Source organism: Tamandua tetradactyla, chromosome 4 (genome assembly GCF_023851605.1).
Source record: "Tamandua tetradactyla isolate mTamTet1 chromosome 4, mTamTet1.pri, whole genome shotgun sequence".
NCBI lineage: Eukaryota > Metazoa > Chordata > Mammalia > Pilosa > Myrmecophagidae > Tamandua > Tamandua tetradactyla.
Window position 1 is genome coordinate 104,672,407 of NC_135330.1, and position 20,207 is coordinate 104,692,613.

The 20,207-nt window shown below is 35.3% G+C and overlaps 1 protein-coding gene across 3 annotated transcripts in view; it reads right to left on the bottom strand.

The window, feature by feature from the left end:
- The window catches only part of INTS6 (integrator complex subunit 6), a 112,887-nt gene that overhangs the window by 31,501 nt on the left and 61,179 nt on the right, over positions 1–20,207 (bottom strand). For all 3 annotated transcript variants that reach the window (XM_077158117.1, XM_077158116.1, XM_077158118.1), the window contains 3 exons: positions 9,005–9,188; positions 2,304–2,429; positions 790–944 (listed from right to left, as the gene is read on the bottom strand). In XM_077158117.1, coding sequence (XP_077014232.1) covers positions 790–944; positions 2,304–2,429; positions 9,005–9,188 — 465 coding nt within the window. The remainder of the gene's footprint in view (positions 1–789; positions 945–2,303; positions 2,430–9,004; positions 9,189–20,207) is intronic.

The following is a 20,207-nucleotide window of genomic DNA, read 5'->3' on the forward strand; positions in this document are numbered from 1 at the left end:
AGATGGAATAGATCCTAATTTGCAAAAATCTACCCTAAGAACCATATACTTAATACTGATAATTCACCAGTTTCATTTCCCCTATTCCATATGGTCAACACCCTTGTTCAACATGAAAAAAGTTAAATGGGATTTTGGGGCATAATCCAAATATCCCTAAAGACTGGGAAAAGGATCAAAGGAAAAGGAGAAGTTAGAAAAGCTAGGATTTAACAAATGAGTGTGAGTATTGAATCATTATATCAATATTTCTTTTAGTCTCCAGTGTCTTAGAGCAGCTAGAAGGAATAACCTGAAATTGTGGAACTGTAATTATACCAAACTTTGAAATCTGTTCTGTAAGTAGGACTATTTGCTAAAATGTACTTTGAAATTTGCTTTTTGTATATATGTTATATTTCACAATAAAATATGTTAAAAAAAATTAAGTCGCAAAAGATTGTAGGCAAACTACCAGAATTTTTTTCTAAACCTTCATTTAAATTCTGAATTTTGAGAGAAATCATCATGTTACATTATGTTCAAAGTTCAATGAGAAAATCTCATTACATTTATGATTCTATACCCAAGTGTCAGAAATAAAAACACAGCATAGTATGTAAGATTCTAAAGGAAATAAATGCCTCTTCTCTACTACTTCATAACCAACAATGCAGCAAATAATGACTTATCATAGCAGTCCTGAGCATCTAATTACCCTAAATGAGCCAACGACAATAGTATTTAAGATTAGTAAGAAAAGCAGCTAAATGGTTACAATTACATAACCACAGTCTCTATGGTACTTACTAGTGTTGGGGAATTCTGATCTGGCCAGAAAGATTCTGGTACAGGCCAGTGGCCAATAGGAACCCCAGTCTTAGGATTTGGTCTGACATATATGAGCTTGTGACAACTATGCCAAGGCTGAGATCCAAAAGGCCTTGATATATCTGGTTGCCCATCTATAGCAAAGAAATTAAGACAAAGCATATTATCATTAGGGGGAGAAAAGCATAGTTAAATTACATCCATTATTACTTACTTTCATAAAAATGCCTTAACATTTGTTCATGTCTGGATTTTCCCATTTTTCTCAAATGGTAGAACACTACTATCATTTCTGCTCACCACTTAGACTAGATTAAAGTCACTAGACAATAAAGCCTACGAATTCTGACTATCAGCTCACCAGTTGAAAGGAGGTCCCAGAGCAAGCTTTGCTGGCTCAATCAGAGCATGTAAAACACACATTATAATTAAGTATTTTAAATGAATGACAGATAGGAAAAGTATCTAAACTGTGTTCTTCATCATCATATCCCAAATGCCAAAAATAGTGCCAGGTACACAGTAAATACTAGGTAAGTATTGCTACATGAGTATTTCTTACATATCTAAGGATTAATAATTCCTTTAAAAAAGGTTTGAATGCCAATCCAGATTCAAAGCACCCACCTTTAATTCAAAAGAAATTCTAGTAAAATAGCAACTCTTCTACAATTACTTGATACCTGACTAAGCCAAGCACTAAAAAAAAAATTTTAAATATATTCCATGTCAAATAATTAAGAAAACAAGACTGTGGGTGTTTTTTTTTTAAACCAGATACAATACAACTTATCCAGTTCTTACCACCTTTTGCCCCTTTTCCTATAATCCCCTCTGAGGGTACTCATCTCCATCACCCTTCTCTTCTCCCAATTACCCACTCTAGTGTCTGACTTTTGCAAAGTGTGACTTATGACTTTCTAATTCTTGAAATGAGTTACGTCCAGTGCAGAGGGCCCAGCTGGTTCTAGCATAACTCCATACATCTTCTGATTAATAGTTCATGATCACAGAAATCACAAATAAAGCCACAGAGGATTTAGCTGGAGTTAAAAGAATCAAGCCTAATTCAAAGGTTGGTCCCTAATTTGTAGACACACACAAACCATTTGCCTCCGAACAACTTAATCGTTGGAACAAATGTAGCCAAGGAATTAAATAAACCTAAATTTGGGCACACTGTAAATTAAGGGGCATGGAGAAAACATGTGGAAAGGTGCAATGGTATAATACTAAACAGGAAATATGAGGTTGCTTATATGTAAATGCTTAAATAGATTTCTGGCTTTTATTAAAACTTCCTGCTATGAACAACCATTCATATAAAAAGATGATGCTACTGAACCATATCAGTTTATTTTGACTTTCCTACTTGATCCTCTCTCTTGACCCATAGCAGTTTTATCATTTTAACATAAGGCTAATCACAGAAATTTTCCAGTTCTAGTTGTATAAAACAAGTTTAGAATGTCTATAAGAAAAAAGCAAAATACCTTCTACAGGGGAAGGATCTGGTCCTGCTTTTTCAAAGTTTATTACCACCCCACTTTGCACCTTTTGCACCAGGGACTCCAGACACTGATTAAGCATTCTTGGAGAACACACAGAGTATGAGCGGCCTGAAAAAGAAAAGGAAATAAACTAGTTAGTTGCAGGAATTTCTGTCTTTAGCAAGGAAGAACCATAGTGGGGTTTCTGACAGTACTAATTAACAAAAACTTAATGGTAAACGTTAACTTATTTTATTATCTTACGAAAGAATTACAAAAATAGTTATTTCCAACCAACCAACAATTCTATTCTGTCTTTAATTATATGTTTATAGAATACAGAAGTCTTAGTCTAGACAGTGAAAAAAATCACATTCCATATGTTATAATAACATCTACACTTAATATACATACATACGTAAAACTTTTAGGAACTGTCCCCCCAAAATCTTACTCCTACATAACAAAAGAATTACCAATAAGATTAATGCTAAGTACCCAGCAGAAGCACAATTATTTAATTGGTCTGCTGGTAGTTACCACATTCTTAAAATTTTGCGTTATAATATATAGATGGATCAAGCTTTGCCAAATTTTAGTTGCCTTACATACTTGGTAATACCCTTCTGTATATTTTAATGTAAATATTTTTACTTCCAAACACTAAAATGTTAGTGTTTTTAAAAAAAGATATAATGAAAATATCTCTTCAACAGGATTTTCAACAAAAATATCTAGACCTGTACTGCCCAATACTGTAGGTGTTAGACACATATGTCTCTTAAGAAGCTGAAATGTAGCTAGTCTGAGTAGGCAGTTACGTGGCATTTTACCACACAAAATGGCTAGTCTGAAATGTAGCTAGTCTGAGTAGGCATTTTACTGTAAGTGTAAATTTATACCAAAGTTCATGGACTTAGTATGAAAAAATGCAAAATGCCTCATTAACAAATTTTCATCAGTTCCATGTTAAAATAAGATTCAGAACATATTAGGTTAAATAAAACATAGTATTATAATTAATGTCACATATTTCTTTTTGTTTTTCACATGGCTACTAGGAATTTTTAAATTACACCCACAGCTTATACTATATTTCTATTATATAGAACTGATCTAAACCAATGCTGAAAATCTTGACAACTAAAATTCAATCTTTAGTCAACGTTTGGAAATGTTATTTGTAATAAATTAATATGGAAAATAAATCCTACTCTTTTACAAATTCAACCAATTATTTCAGAACATTACATCATTATATTTGACATATCAAATTACTCTTACAACTTGATACTTAAGGTTTGATCTGATAAAAGCTACCTAGAAGAGAGAACATCAGACAGTAATGAATTATTCAAATTGTCAGCTTTATTTAGAAAAACAAGTAGCATGTGACACACAATTTATCTGGATACAATAATGACAATTACAGTAAAAAACAGCTGCCAATTATGGAAGTATCTGCTCTCTGTGAGGCACTCTTCTATTCACTTCATCACATTAATGTACTTAATCCTCACACTCGTATGGATTATTTTCCCCATTTTACAAATGAGAAAACAAAGGCGTGGAAAGGTTTACTAATTTATCCAAATTAGTACAGTGGTAAGGCCAAGATCCAAACCCTTAAAGGGTATAACAAATTTTATTCTGGGTTATACTTTATTGCCTGGAAATCATGATTTTAATCTGAAATTGCTATTAAAAGAGTATCTATACATTACATACCAGCGTATAGTCAGCAGATAATCAAAAAGTATTGGCAAAGTCCCACAAAGGATGGGAGAAAAAATATGAAACAAACTTTACCACACAGGAAACCCCTGATGCTGTGTTAAACATTAGGGACACCCAAATCAATAGGCTAAGCCCTTGATCTTGAGGCTTACTCTTGTGAAGTTTATGTACGTTGTGAAGAAGTCTAGCCTACCCATAGCTACGCCTAAGAGTCACCTGCAGAGGACCTCTTTTGTTGCTTAGAGCATCTCTCTAAGCCCAACTCTGCAAATGAAACCATTGCCCTCCCCTCCCCACTACAAGGGACATGACTTTCAGGGTTGAAAGTCTCCATGGTGGCATGGGAGATGACTCCCAGGGATGAGCCTAGCCCAGTGGGATCAACAATGCCATCTGAATCAAAAGGGGGAAAAGAAGTGTAACTAATAAGGTATCAGTGGCTGAGAGAGTTCAAATAGACTCAAGAGGCTACTCTGGAAGTCACTGTTATGCAAGCTTCAGTTAGACACTGCTACCTACCATAACTTGCCAAACCCCAACCAAAGCCATTCCAGCCAATCCTAAAGGACACCTAGGGCGATATTTAAGATTCTACAAAAACTCCATGCACTAGGGTAACTTTCCAGAAACTTACAACCTCCAGATGTATCCCTGGACCAGACAAGTCCTGAAATGCAGAGGGACCAGCCTCTCCAGAAAAATAACTAGTTCCATCACTCTATTCCATGTTATCAACAGCCCCTTCCAACAAGAAAAAGCCAGAATGAGAATAGCCTAAATACCCTTAAAGAGTAAGATAAAGATCAAAGTTGATGATGGAATTATACAGAAAAGGTAAGGTTTAACAAGTGACCATGATTGCTGAATCATTATATTGTCATTTCTTTTAGTCTCCAGTATCTTAAAGTAGCTAGAAGTAAAAACCTAAAATTGTGGACCTGTAACTCATACCAAACTCTAATATCTGTACTACAACTAACTGTTGAGATGTGCTTTGAAATTTATTTATATGTTATTTTTCACACACACAAAAGTCAATTATGATGACTTTGTTCTGGACAGTGTTCTGGAGCAGCTTGAAGGAAAACTCTGAGATGACGGAATGGTAGTCCATGACTAACTCTGAGATCTGTTCTGTAACTATGCGTGAAGAATGCTTTAAATATTATTGCTTTTTTCTCTTTTTTTTGCTTTATACATATGTTATATTATACAATAAAAAATGTTTTAAAAAACTAAAAAAAAGTATCTATACAGAGCCACACCTACTTGGAAAAATTGTTAAATTCAATTTTTTTCTAAGACAATTTAAACATATACATAAAGGCTGACCATCATAATATGCAAAATATTTGGAAAAGGATATAAAAGCTGGATATCCTATTTTGTGACATTTAAGCACCTGTCCAAGATGCTGTTAAAAAATAAAATTTATAAGTAAATAATTGAGGTAATTCTCTCTACTTCCCTAGCTATATCTTTAATTAATTGGTTAGAAAAATATAGGTAAAAAATGATGACTTTAATTATAATCTTAATATAAAATGAAATTACAAACAACGATGTTCTATGAAATCAGAGAAAAAGCACATCAACTTGAGTTACTTGGCAAAAACAATTATTTTGAAAGTAAAGAGAAACTGCATTTTTTTATCATCTTTATATCCTATGTAATCTAATGTTTCTCTTATGCTTTCTTAGTCTTTATGCCGAAGCTCATCCCTTGGAATTTATGACACTCTTGTAACTGAAGCATCAAGTTTAAAGGATCACTAATTATATTTGTAAGAAACTTGTATTAACACACACCTTCAAGTCAAAACACTGGCTCACTTTTAGTTAAATAGAGCCCACAGAAAAATAAAAAATTCAACCAAATATAGTGAGTCTGAAGGCAGTAAGGTAAAAAACAACTTGCCCAGAAAAATATACTTCTAGACTGACATTATAGTAAAATGGAAAATAGGCAAAAAGAACATTGCTAAGTTGGGCAACAGTCCTTATAGAGGGTAAGAAAGTTAAAGGTACCTATCTAGAAAAATCTTTAATTAAATTTTATCAGGTATTTTTCATCTCAATATTTCCACCAATGTGCCTATTAGACACCTTTTGATTTACTATCATCCCTATACCTCCCAAAATATGCTTTTCCCCAGTATACCCATCTCAGTTCATGGCACTGCCATTCATCTTCCTTGGTTCCACCAAATGAGTCATCTGGGAATCATTCTTGATGTCATCTTCCCTCACTTCCTCCCATCCCTGCTTCTCCTGTGAAACATATCCTGTTATGAGACCTCTTCTCACCACCCCCCACCAAGCCCTCTAGACCAAAGAACCATCATCTCTTACTTGGCTCCTCACATCCATTCCTGCTGCTCGACAGTATAGTGTTACTTAGCAGCTGATGTGATCTTTCAGAAATAGAAATCAGATGTCAGTCCCTATAAAAAGCCCTCCAATAGCTTTCCATCACATGTGGAAAAGAAAAAATATCTCTTATGGTCTAAAGGCCCTTCCATACCTACTACTAACTATGTAAGTTCTAGCCATGCCAGCTTTCTTGCTGCTTCCAAATATACAAAGCTTGATCCTTTCTTGACTATTTCCTCTGCTTAGACTGCTTCCCCAACTTTAATCCCATGCCCAGATCTTCACATGGTTAATCCCACTATTCCAGTCCCTAATCAAATGTCACCTCCTTAGAAGATAAGTTCCCTAAAATACTCATTCTCCTCCTCCTCCTCCTCAAATTACTCTCTATCCCTTTAATTTCTTTTCTTCATAGTAATTAGCACTGTCTTAAATAACATTTATTTCACCTGATTACAATCTGTCACCTAAAACTAAAGTCCAAAATTGTAAGCTCTTTGTCTATTGTTTTTGCTGTATTCCTAGTACCCAGAACAGTATTTGGGCACTCAGAGTGGGCACTCATTAATCATCTAACAATAAAAGAAAAATGCTTACAATTACTACAATTATGCAATTAAGAAATACACTTAATAATTGACTTCTTGGGTGATAGATGTGAATTTCTACCTTTTCCCTTAGTGAACATAAACTATTTTATATTGAGAAAAATAAATGCACACACAAATGGCTCTTATGTAAGTTAAGAAATGCACAAGGAATTGTCAGCAGTTATTACATATTTGGATAGTACAATACAGAGGATACTAGCTTTTTGTTTTCTCTACTTGTCTGGTGTTTAATGATCAAAACTTCCTTTAGTGGACATTCTTTCTTCTACAATAAGGAAATAAAGAAAGCACATTATTCAGATATATGAAAAGGTCTGTGACATTTCTACTATTGCTAGCAAGAAAGAGCATGAAAAGAGGTTAAAAAAAAAACTAGTATGCAGGAATGACTCAGGATGTATTTGGGGGTAACTTCCTAGTTTTTTGTCTAAGGTTTCTGGGTCATTGAAAGATATTACCAAGGGTGACTTCGGAATCCTCTCCTCTGGAGATGTTCCTTTCAAAGAATAAACAAAATAACTTTAGTACATTACTACCCAAAGGCAAAGATATTAACTACTACATGTTGTCTCAGGGTCCTTTCTTCAGACCCTCTCTGATTCTACCACTCACTACATCCAAAGACAAAGGTTATAGTACATGTAGCCCACAACTTAATCGTAATCCTAAATTCAAACTAAGTAATTCACAGAAAAGAATTTCCAAAGCAAGAATTTTAATTACAGCCTCAAGGCCCTTCAATTTGTTAAGAGACAATTTGTTAAGTGAAAGACATAAATTAAAAAAATTAAAAAAAAAATTTTTTTTAATCAGGACTTTGAACAAATGGGTCAGTTCAAGACTAAAAACTAAAATATCATGAATATAAATGGGCATTTGCCCACAGAAATAATTAGGACTGTTACTGAGAAATATTATCCATGTGCAGGAACTGTGAACAGTGAATTTATGAATTTAGAAGACAGACAGGTTGTCCCTAAAAAATTAGTCATATACTTTTTTGTTTGGGGGTGAGGGGGGAGGGAGGTTATATTGTGAAGGCATTACAGAAGATTACAAAAAGTTTCTATAAAATGGGGACATTTAATAATGTGAATAACTTCCTAACTTATCTACTTAATATACCTGTAAATAGCTAGTTCTCTAATTGTCCATGCATTTTGCAAACTTCCAAATCTCTAAGAATTTTAGTAGAAAGTCTCCAAAATATTAATGAGAATGTATTATTTTCCCTTAACTGATGTAAATGGCTCTCTATAGATTTCTATTATAGGTGAAACAGTGATTTACCAGGTCTGGACATTTCAATATTGAATTCCTTAGTTGAGAACTAAAATGCTTCATGAAAGTAAGGACAGGTGTCTAGCCTCAGGCACTGCCAAAGCCCTACAGCATGAAGTAGTACACTCAATACCTATCCATGAATTAGTATTTATTAAAGAACTAAATTATCCCACTTAACTGTTAAACCAATTCCACAATGAGTCTGTTATACACTATATTTCAAGATTTTCATTACTATTCACTTAACATAATAGGCACCTGAGCAGATTTATTTATAAGTGCAATGCCTCCAATAACCTATCCACCTCCTTGCACCTGGGAAACATTCCACTTGAGTCCAGGCATACACAACCAAATTCTCACACTTTTCACAGAAAGTAATTCTACCCCATTTTTAAATCACTGGAAATCTGTAGATAGGAAAGTTAGTTTAACAACTTCAAATACCATCATTTTCATTTAGGTAGGGAAAAGTTACTATTCATTATCAGATCCAATATAACTACATTCTATTGAAATCAAGATCAAAGACCTTCATCAATAAATGCAGTTTTGCAAGCGTATGTCTACGTATTAATTTCTAATTTCTACCTGTTAAACAAAAACAACATAGAACTTTTGAAATACATATTTTAAAACATTCAGATAAACCCTGCTTTAAAACACTGAATTACTGCCAGCAAATGTTTAGAGCCTTACCTCCTGTCACTTCACACATGGGTGTGATTGCAGAGTCATCCAAAGGCACCCCAGTCAGTTGTTCCGATTCTACTGACATGGTACCAGGCAACCGCAACACTAATGCAAAAAGTCTCTGATCCCAACGAAAGGGTTCCTTGGTCAATTCACTTCCAGGCAAAGGAGAATTAAGAGGTAAATGGAGCTGAAATGAGAAGAGCCCAAAAGATTTACATACTTTTTTTCTCCCAAAAAAGCTATTTTTAATTACACATAACAAAACTGTACTCATTGATCACCACAATCAACTTTAGAACATTTTCATTACTCAAAACAAACAAAAAACTGTATATGGGTCTTCTATCACTCAAAAACCAAGTTCAAAAATAGAAGCTTTATATAGACACAGCTAAATAGCATATAAGGTATTGTTACTTTAATTTTCTTAAGCTTTATTTCAAAGACCTCAATTGAAAAATCTAAATTACTGCAATGCTTTGCAATTTGATATTCACCTATTAATTGGTGTTGGACTGCTTTCAAATAATTAATTTCATTTAATCTCTAAAACAACCTCATCTTAGATGTCTTATCATTCCTATTATCTAGATTTTTAAAAAAGGTGGGGATGGGAGTGGGGAGGGTCTCAGAGAGAATCAATGATTTTCTCCTGGGTCCACATCACTACAGCCTTAAACACCCCCAGAGTCCTTAATAATTTTAAATATGCTTCATCTTATACGAGACATCCATTCGCAAAGCAACTGCATAAAAGTAAATTTTGCTAGTCTAATTATACATTAAATACATTAAAGGTAGCAACTCTAGTAAATGTGGAGAATTTGTGTGTGTGTACTTTAATAATGTTTCTCCTCCTCATCAGACCTGCTAAATCAGAATCTTCTGATTTTTAAGATTCTTAAGAATTTAAAAAATTTCTAAAGTGATCCTAATGGGTACCTCTAGTTAAAAATCAGTGTACCAAAGAATCCACTCATCAATCTTAGCAGCTGGACAGTATATATTCCATGATACGATGCAATAGGAAGTTCATAATATCAACTATAAAGTATTCTTACCAAGAAAAAAAGAAAATGTTGAACATGAATCTAATCAAGTCTTTAAACCTAACTACCAGTTTAGAGAGAGTACCGGGGATAAAGGATCAAGTTAAACACCATTACAACAGAGCAATCAGTCAAATACAGAATGTGGGACATTCTAGGACAAATAACCTGATTTCTTCAAATAATCAACGGCATGAAAAAGCAAGGAAAAGGGGTGACGGGGGGACTCTGCTGGAACTGTTATAGAATAAAATAGATGAAACAATCAACAGCAAAGATTTGGGGGACAATCAAGAAAAGTTTAAATGTATTATGGGAATTATCAATAATACTTTAAGTGTGATAATGGCATGGTGCATAGGAAAAGCACCATGTATCACTTATTTAAAAGACAGAAATAAAGTCTACATGTTGAATGAAATAAGTCAGACACAAAGGGACAGATACTGTATGAGTCCACTCATATAAAATAGCTACATAAGCAAAATCATAGAAGGAAAATAGAGTACTGGTTACCAGGGAGGGAAATGAAAAGGGGCAATAGGAAGGGGACAATGGTGTGTAGGGTCCCTGTGATGGGAACAATCTGGCACTGGAAGGTGATGAGAGGAGTATGGCTTTATCAATGTGATTGCTCCCAATGAGCAGTGTGTTTGGGAGTGGGCGAGATGGAAACTATATTGTATAATGTTTCCACAAGGGGAAAAAAAAGAATAGGAACAATTAAAGAGACAAGAAATTCAATACGTGATCCTGGACTGGATTTAATAATATATGGAAAAGGCCCAAAAGGACATTATTGGAACATATGAAAAAGGTGGAATATAGACCATAAGAGCTTTATACCAATGTTAAATTTCTTGAACTTGATTACTAAGTAAGGCAGTTACAAAAGTGAATATCCTTGTTCTTAGGAAGGAAGAAGTAAGTGATTAAGGGGTATGATATATACATCTTACTTTCAAATGTTTAAAAAAATGGATATATAGATAGATGGACAGATGGATGGATGGACAGGATTATATGATTTATGTGGCAAAATGTTGGTTAGCTGGGTATCTGTATGGGGATGTGTTAAGAGTTCTCTGAATGGGTTTTGTGTTATTTTTGTAACTGTCCTAGAAGTTTGAAGTTATTTCAAAATAAAAAGTTAAAAGTAAAATAATGTCCAGGATCAGCATACCAAGGGAATTTATTATTATACAAACCTTGGAATTTGCTTCTTTTCAAGTGTAGAACACTTTAAGATGATCATTTCCAAAGTAATTTCCCAAGTTTTTACTTACTTTCATGAAGCAAGATATACTTGAATTGCTTACAGCCTTTCTACTTCTCACCTCAGTGAGTTCTGAATTTAATAAGTTAGGGATTAAAGTCATTCACTGATTTAAACCTCAAGTTTCTTCATTGACTTTTATCAAACGAGGACAAAAAAAGTCAGATTCTATTCTAAGAAGACGATTCCTAATGCTATACCAGCATTTCTCTCCAAAGATTCATGTCAAGAGAATATACTGAAAGACTCCTTTGTCAAGACCTGCCAAGATTTTATAATCAAGGACAGAAGATCCGAGTTCTTCCCCTGGCTGTGATCCTACTTGAGGCAGAAGTCAGAAGCAATTAGAAAATAATGTTGAAGAAATCTGGGCCAGAATGTTCCCTTATGACGGTTCCCCAACCTCAAAGGCTCTGTGACACTTGCAAAACAGCCCTGAAATTCTACACCTTTGCTGTGATTACCACATTCTGCCGGAAGATAAATGAGAAAGCACTGCTTACACCATCCCCTTTCATCTCAGGATCACCCACTTTTGCACACGGAAAGCAAAACTACGGGCTTGGTTGTTTTCTCCATGGTGAAGCTCTTTCTTCTGAGTGAAAACCCTGGAAATTTCACAGCACCAGTGGCACTGGCTGAAGAGGATCTCAACTGTAGATGTAGATGCCCTGGGGAATAACTTGTGAATAACAAGACTTGATAGGGGCCTCTTATTTAAAGGGTGGCGGTTGATGGGATAAGGACACACCTCCAATACACACACAACGAAGCACACAGTGATGAGCATCTGCAACACGACAATATACAAAGAAATAACCGGTCTTTGGCTGCACAGTGTTAAATCTAGAATTTATTTCAAGGAAAAAAGGAAGTGAATAGGGGTCACAAGCATTTTACACACAGTGGTTTCAATTTTATAAAGTTTCCTCAAAACTTTCTATTTCTTCTTATTTCCCCCTTGCCATATCACCACCACCGTCTCATCATCCAATGGGGGAGAAAGAAAAAAAACCCCTATAGCCCAACTGTATTAGTAAAACAGGAAGGAGTGATGTTAGACAAACAAGCACACAAACAAACAAAAAAGAGACAAAAGTCTGAAGGATAAATATTCTCAAGAGGGTTGGATTCCTCCAAGTCTAAAATTTAGAGTTGAAACTCTAGCAACGTCTTAAAATTACAAGAGGGAAATGGGTGCTTTCTGAATACATGGACTCTAAGAATCAAGGAATACTGCATACGAATCAAAAAACTATAGAAACTACTATACTGCGTGGAATAGTGTCCCCCCAAATTGATGTCCATGCAGACCTCAAAATGTGCCCTTCTTGGGAAATATGGTAGATGTAATTAGTTTAGTTAAAATGACATACTTGATTTAGGGTGGGCCCTAAATCCAGTGAGTGGTATCTAAGAGAAAGGAAAGGAGATTCAGACATAGAGACATGCAGGGAGAAAGCCGTGTGAAGATAGAGGTAGAGATTGTGGAATTATGCAGCTACAAGTCAAGCAATGATCCAGATTGCAGGCAACCACCAGAAGCTGGAAGAGAAAAAAAAAAGAAAACAAAAAACAAAAAGATTCTTCCCTAGAGCATTCAGAGGCCCTACTAACATCTAGATTTCTGACTCTTAGCACCCAAAACTGTTAAAGAATAAATTTCTGTTGTTTTAAGCCACTTAGTTTGGGTTAATTTGTTACGGCAGACCTGGGAAACCATTACAACTATGCATTAGAAATATGGGCAAAAACGACAAATACTATTTTGTATTCCCAAAAGTGAAAATGGGTAAAAGAATACACAAAAGGAAATCATATAGCCTATCCACATGTGAAAAGTTGCTTAAACACACCAGTTATGAGATAACACACATTAAAATAAATATCAGTGCGATACCATTCCATACCTATCAGCTTAGCAGAAAACTTTAAAGTTTGACTAAAAATGTAGTGCAATGGGAACTCTCCAATACTTACTGTAGTCTTACAAATGGATACAACCACTTTGGAGATAAATTTGACAACATCCAGGAAAGCAGTAAAGCTGAAGAGCATACTCTCAAACTCAGCAATGCTACCTCTAGATTCACATCCTAGAGAAATTCTCATATATTTGCACAAGAGATCATGTAGAAGAATATTGACAACAATATTGTTTGAAATACAGGATACTTGCAAACTATCTAGAAATCTACTAATAGAGGAGTCAATAAATGGTGGTCTGCTCGTATATCTTTCCATGTTCCAACACAGACAGAGAGACATGAATCTCGAATGTATTGCCTGATGAACTTTGGCAAGTTGAATGCACTGTGTAACTAGCACTCACATCAAGAAACAGAACCATACTAACCTCCGCCCCTCCCTGACAGCCTTTCCCCAATTAGTGTTTTCCCTGGTCCTCAACTCTCCACAGATGCAATTATGTAGTCTGGTCTCACTGGCTATGGCTTCTGTCATTCGTTATTATGGGGATGAGATTCACCTGTGCTACTATACACAGCTGTAGCTCCTTCATACCCACTGCCACAGAGAGTGTGAGAGAGGGAAAAAGAGAGAGACAGAATACACCACAATTATTTATCCATTCTTCCACTGAGAGGCAGAACTAGGTTGTTCCTAGTTCGTGGATATTGCGAGTAGCACAATTATGAAATTATAATACAAATCTTTATAGAAGACATACATATGCATTTCTGTTGGTCTTACCTAAGAGTGGAATTGTTGAATCATAGGGTATGAATATATCTATCAAATACCACCAAACAGGTACAAGGGTACTTCAGTGGCAGAATTCTCACCTGCCATGCAGGAGACCAGGGTTCGATTCCCAGCCCATGCAATTCCCAAATAAACAGGCAAACAAACAAAAATTCAACAAACAGTGCTGCAATAAGGGGATACTCACATGGAAAAAGAATGAAATGTGACCCCTGCTATACAGCATACAAAAAAAAAAAGAACAAACACTGCCAAACAATTCTCCAAAGTTACTATACCAATTTACACTCCCACCAGCAGTGTGTGTGAGTATCAGCAGCTCCAGATCTTTACCAAGACTTACTACTGGTTGTCTTTCTCATTTTAGCTATTTTGGTGAGTGTGTAGTAATATAATCAATGGTATTCTAATTTCCCTGATAACTATGAAAGTTGAAAACCTTTCATACATTTATTGGCCATTTGGATGTGTTTCTTTTTGAAGTATTTATTAACATCTGCCCACCTGGTTTTTTTTTTGTTTTTTTTTTTTTGTGGCATGGGCAGGCTTCAGGAATCAAACCCGGGTCTCCGGCATGGTAGGCAAGAACTCTGCCACTGAGCCACCATCGCACCATCCTCTCCCACTTTTTAAACACTGGTTTATCTTTCTTTCTTTATCGATATGAAAGATTCTTAGTATATTCCAGATATATGAGCTATTTGTGGGATATCTGTATCGCAAAAAACTGAAATTACAGTCGTGGCTATCAGGATATTTATCAGGATTTTTATTTCTGAACACCTGAGAGGAAATAGTTTTAAAAGAACTGTTTTTGGGACTTAATCTCAGGAAACTTTAGTATGAGAGTATTCAAATTTAAGTGTCTAAATAGATGAGGATAAAAAATTAGCCATTAATAATAACAATAATACTTAAATAGTAGTTGCATGCCAGGAGTCGTTCTAAGCCCTTCATATATATTAAGTCATTTAATTCTCAAAATAAACCAATGAGACAGGCACTATTATTATTCTCATTCACATAGAATAAAAAGTGAGGCACAGAGACTTTAAACAACTTAGCCAAAGAGTGGTGGGGAAACAAAATTCAAATCCAATTGGCCTTTTTCCCCAAATCTGTGCTCTTAACCACTGCACATACATTATTGAAACCATAATCTGTGTTTGAAAAATCAATAATGCTGAGATATTAGTGTGAAAAAGAAATTAATTCTATTAAATGGAAAAGGGAAAATTTTGATTATTAAAAACACCATCAATTCTCAAGTCTAGTGCTTCTAAGCCACTAATTAATATATCTAATAAAAAATTTTAGACTGTTTTTATAAAGCACAGCCCTACACTTTTCCCCAAGCTACTTTTTCTCCAAAGGAGCGCAGTAATATGCTTTTCATCCTCTTATTTTTCACTTTCAATCCTCAATACACAGGTAATAACAACAATAAAAGAAAACAAAAATAAGAGCTAGTCTATTCTAAGCCCTCACTATAAGCCAAGCACCCATTCTATGAGTTTTACATATAATGTTTATAACAACTCAGTGAGGTGGGAATTATTATCCTCATTTTATAAATTAGTTTAATAGACAGTTGCACATCAACAGATATTTGTCTGGAGAATATACTCAAGTAACCCCTGCAATACAATCAAGTTTAGAGCATAATAGGAAGACTGAAAGTTTAAAAACTGGAAAAATCAAGTGTGAATCAATGAAACAGTAATTTTTTATGAGAAAAAACTATACTTAAAAAGGTTTAATATTATCTGAATAAAATTGTAGTTCTCTATATTGCTAAATTAAATGACTGGGTTGTAGCCAACAGAAAACGAAATGTTGGTCCACCTTAAAATCTTAGGAGGACTGTCCTATTTTTCCTTCTGTCCTATGGCTATCTTACTGCCCTCTCACGTTTGAATTCCTCCTGAACTTCTTATAAAAAAGAAAATAATTAATTTCTCCACAGGTCTAAAAAAACAGAGGGCAGATTAGGAAGCTGATCATTTCTCTATCATCAGGCATGCTTGAATTTTATGTACTTATAGAAGAGAAATACACCTTTATTTGTTTTGTTTGACTATGTCTCAGATCCTAATTGCCAAGATTGGATTAAGAGTCAACTTATATTTTAATCATTCAGTGATGCATTGGACACTGACCAATAAGTCAGGTTATATTTCAGAATTTAATAAAAAATTATATACAAAGCCAAACAAGATTTAAAATAATGTTTCAGCTAGCTCACTTTAAGAGAAACAACTGTAAAACTTCTAGTAATCAGGATTCTCATTCATTATTACTTATTTTTTAAACTTGCAGAATATAAAAAAGTAAAACAAAACAAAAGACAAGTAACGATAAAAGAGAAATTTGTTCATAAAACATCTTCAATTCAGAAATCCAAACAGACGTCTGCTGATGACGATCACACCCAGGGCCCATGACGTGTCAGTTTATCTGATCAACGCTGACAGTTTACTCTTGAACTTGGATGTTCTGCCAATAGTTGTATTACTGAAGTAACACAAATTATGTCCTTTAATCACAGCACTTCCCACGTTAAGTTTTTGGTACCTACTTAGCCAACTGCCAATCCTACTCAGCTTGGGAGAGGGCAGGGATAGGGATCTGGTTCTTTTTTGGGTCCCCCTGCAGTAAAATAAATGAGGTCCCATTCCCACAGTCTAAGAAAATTACAAGAGTGAGCAGGATAGAGTGAAAGTTGTGGTCACAGAGCACAGGTGTTTGTCAATGTCCCACTAACAAGAACTGTGCTCCCTACCCCAACACAAATACACCTAGGAATGCTAACACAAGCTCAGTTTTCATGGTAACTTGTATGAGATGGGTCATAATTTTTCCTTGGAGATAAGTCTCATCTCCAGGAGCTGAAAGTTAATTTCTCCCTATATGTAACTAGTTATTTCTATGGCCCCTGTATATACAAAAAGTAGAGACACAAAGACACATGTGGCAGAATCTGCCTGACACCTGGAGCAGGGAGTGGAGAAACAACATTTCACAGGCTGGTGCCATAAGCAACTACCCCATCCAGCTCAGTGTAAAATACTCATGAGAATCTACACATGGACACATTTCTACTAAAATCTACACAACACAACCTCATATCATTGCTTTATTCAGAGTCACAAAGAACCTGACCATACTATTTCTTGCAAATATTCTATCTTACACACCAAACCACCACTTTTCCCTATAGTTTATTGCACTAGCTTAATACCAATAAAACTGGTACCATATTATACATGTAATTTAGGTCATTATAAATATACAAATTGTGCTATCATGTAGGACTGTTTAAAAAAAATTACAATAGTCACAAAAATAGGGGCCATAACTTGGTAGGTAATTTCAATGCCCTCCCGGCTACATGGGACATGACTCCCAGGGATGACCTGAGGTCTCTTCCTCCTTTTGGGAGGTTATCCTTACACATTATATAGATATCTGTTTTTAGTTTATGGTGTATTGGAGTGGCTAGAGGAAAGTACCTGAAACTGTTGAGCTGTGTTCCAATAGCCCTGATTCTTGAAGAAGACTGCATAACTATACAGCTTTTACAATGTGACTACATGACTGCGAAAACCTTGTGTCTGATGCTTCTTTTATCCAGTGAATGGACAGCTAAGTAAAATAATAATAAGGATAAAAAAATAATAGGGAGAGATAAAGGGTAAAAACTGGGTAGAATGAAACACTGTGGGTCAATGAGAGGGAGCGGTGAGGGATATGATATATATGAATATTTTCTTCCTTTTATTTCTTTTTCTGGAGTGATACAAATTTTCTAAAAATGATCATGGTGGTGAATACACAATTATATGATGATACTACTACCCACTGGTTGCATAATACAGTTGAACTGTATGTGTGCAGATATGTCTCAATAAAAATATTTTTTTTTAATGGGCACATAAGGCAGCCAATGGTGGCTCAGTGGCAGAGTTCTTGTCTGCTATGCTGGAGACCCAGGTTGATTCCCGGGGCCTGCCCATGCAAAAAAAAAAGTGGGGCACATAAATCAAGCTACAACTCAGAATTACTTAATGAAAGGCAATAATGAAAGGACATTGTGATGTACAAAGACAAGTAATTAATTTCCTACCTTCAAGAACATAATTAATTTTAAAGTGAAAACATAATACCATAAGAAAGTTACAAGGAAATGGACTTTTCAAAATGCTTAAAACTGGAAATAGGTGCAAAAGTACTTTAAGATGAGGGTTTCATTGTGAAAGTTGAAAAATGATTCAAGAATCCAGTATTTTCCTTCAACAAAAGCACATGGACTGTTAGTGGAAGTTCTTCCTGAATGGTGACCAGGGTGGTAAAAACAACACATTACAGATAAAGCAAGATTACCTGCAGCTACATTGTTTAGAACTTGACTAAAGAAAGCAGTGCTGCGATATGCTACTTTGCTCCTACTAGGTGTGGGACCTCACTTTCATGAACTATGTACCCTTGGCTAATTAGGTCAGAAACATGCACTAGCCTTACAGTAGATGTGAGTGTAGACTTCTACCAATCTACCCCATGCCTGAAGTTAAGTACTTTGTTTGAAGTTACCAAACTGTAAGATAAAGGGGCAGGTATTCAAAAATACAAGTCCAAATCCAAAGCCAATGTCTTTAATCACTATACTAACATTTCCCAAACTAATTTAACTATAAAACCTGTTGTGTAACTAGTACTACAAAATCAAGCAAACAAACAAAAAACCACCCTGCAGTAAACACTGGGAAACACACCATTATGTCCAACAGAGCACTTCCTATGTTCTAAGAACTGGGTTAAGTAATGGATGGAGGTCAAATGCAAATTGAGGCATATTTCTCTACTGAGAAATTCACAGGAGTGACCTGAATAAATAATTGTAATTGATATGTTATGATATATGTAACAATAAAAGTATACATAAAGAACAGAAATGAACTTTCACCCCTGGATGTCACGTCCTGCCTTTCTCTCTCTAATGCCAACTCTGCAAGTGAAATCATAGCTGTCCCCCTATACGCGACATGACATCCAGGGGTGAAAATTTCCCTGGCGGCATGAGAGCTGACTTCCGGGGATGAGTCTGGCCCTGACATTATGAGATCAACAATGCCATCTGAACAAAAGGGGGAAAGGAAATAAAACAAATAAGGTATCAGTGGCTGAGAGAGTTCAAATAGAGTCAAGAGGCTATTCTGGAGGTCACTTTTCATGCAAAGTTTAGCCTGCCAAACCCCAACCAAAACTATTCCTGCCAATCCTAAAGAACACTTAGGCATTATGTAAGATTCTACAAAGGTTCCATGCACTAGGGTAACTTTCCAGAAACCTACAAGTTCCAAATGTAAACCTGGACCAGATAAGTTCTGAAATGCAGAGAGGTTAGCCTTGCCAGAACATCAACTAGTTACATCCCCCTAGCCCATATTATCGACAGCTCCTTCCAACATGAAAAACTCAGAGTGGGCATAGCACAAATACGTCTAAAGAGTAGGAGAAAGATCAAAGTTGATGGTGGAGTTATACACAGAAGGTAGGGTTTAACAAACAAGTACAATTGTTGAGTTATTATATTGATATATTTTTTAACTCTAAAATGTAGAAGAGTAACCCATGCCAAACTCTGAAGCTGTTCTACAACTAATTGTTGCGATGGGCATTGAAATTTATTGCTTTTTTGTATGTACGTTTTTTTTTCCCCCACAAAAAAAGAGAAAAAAGTTGATTGCAACGAGAAATGCACAGCTATATGATGATACTGTGAACCACTGATGGTATACTTTGGGTGATTACATGGTATGTGAATATATATCAATAAAAAACAATATATACCAATAAGAAATTTTAAAAACTTCATAACAGTGAAGGAGAGAGAATCTGGAGATTTTAATATGGAAGAGAGATGAGAAACATTCAGGGAGAGGAAGCACATGAGTAAAGAAACAGTCAGCATTCAAAGAATTGGGAGGCTGGTTTGAGTCAAGGTTAGTGAAAATACAGAGGCGTATTAGGAATTTTGCTTCATCTCCTAATTATTTCTCAGTCCACTTCAGCTTCTGCTCCATCACTTCATTAAAACAACTCTCATCCTAAGGTTTTCAATGCCCTTTGATTGTCACCATGGTAAACTGCTTGCAAA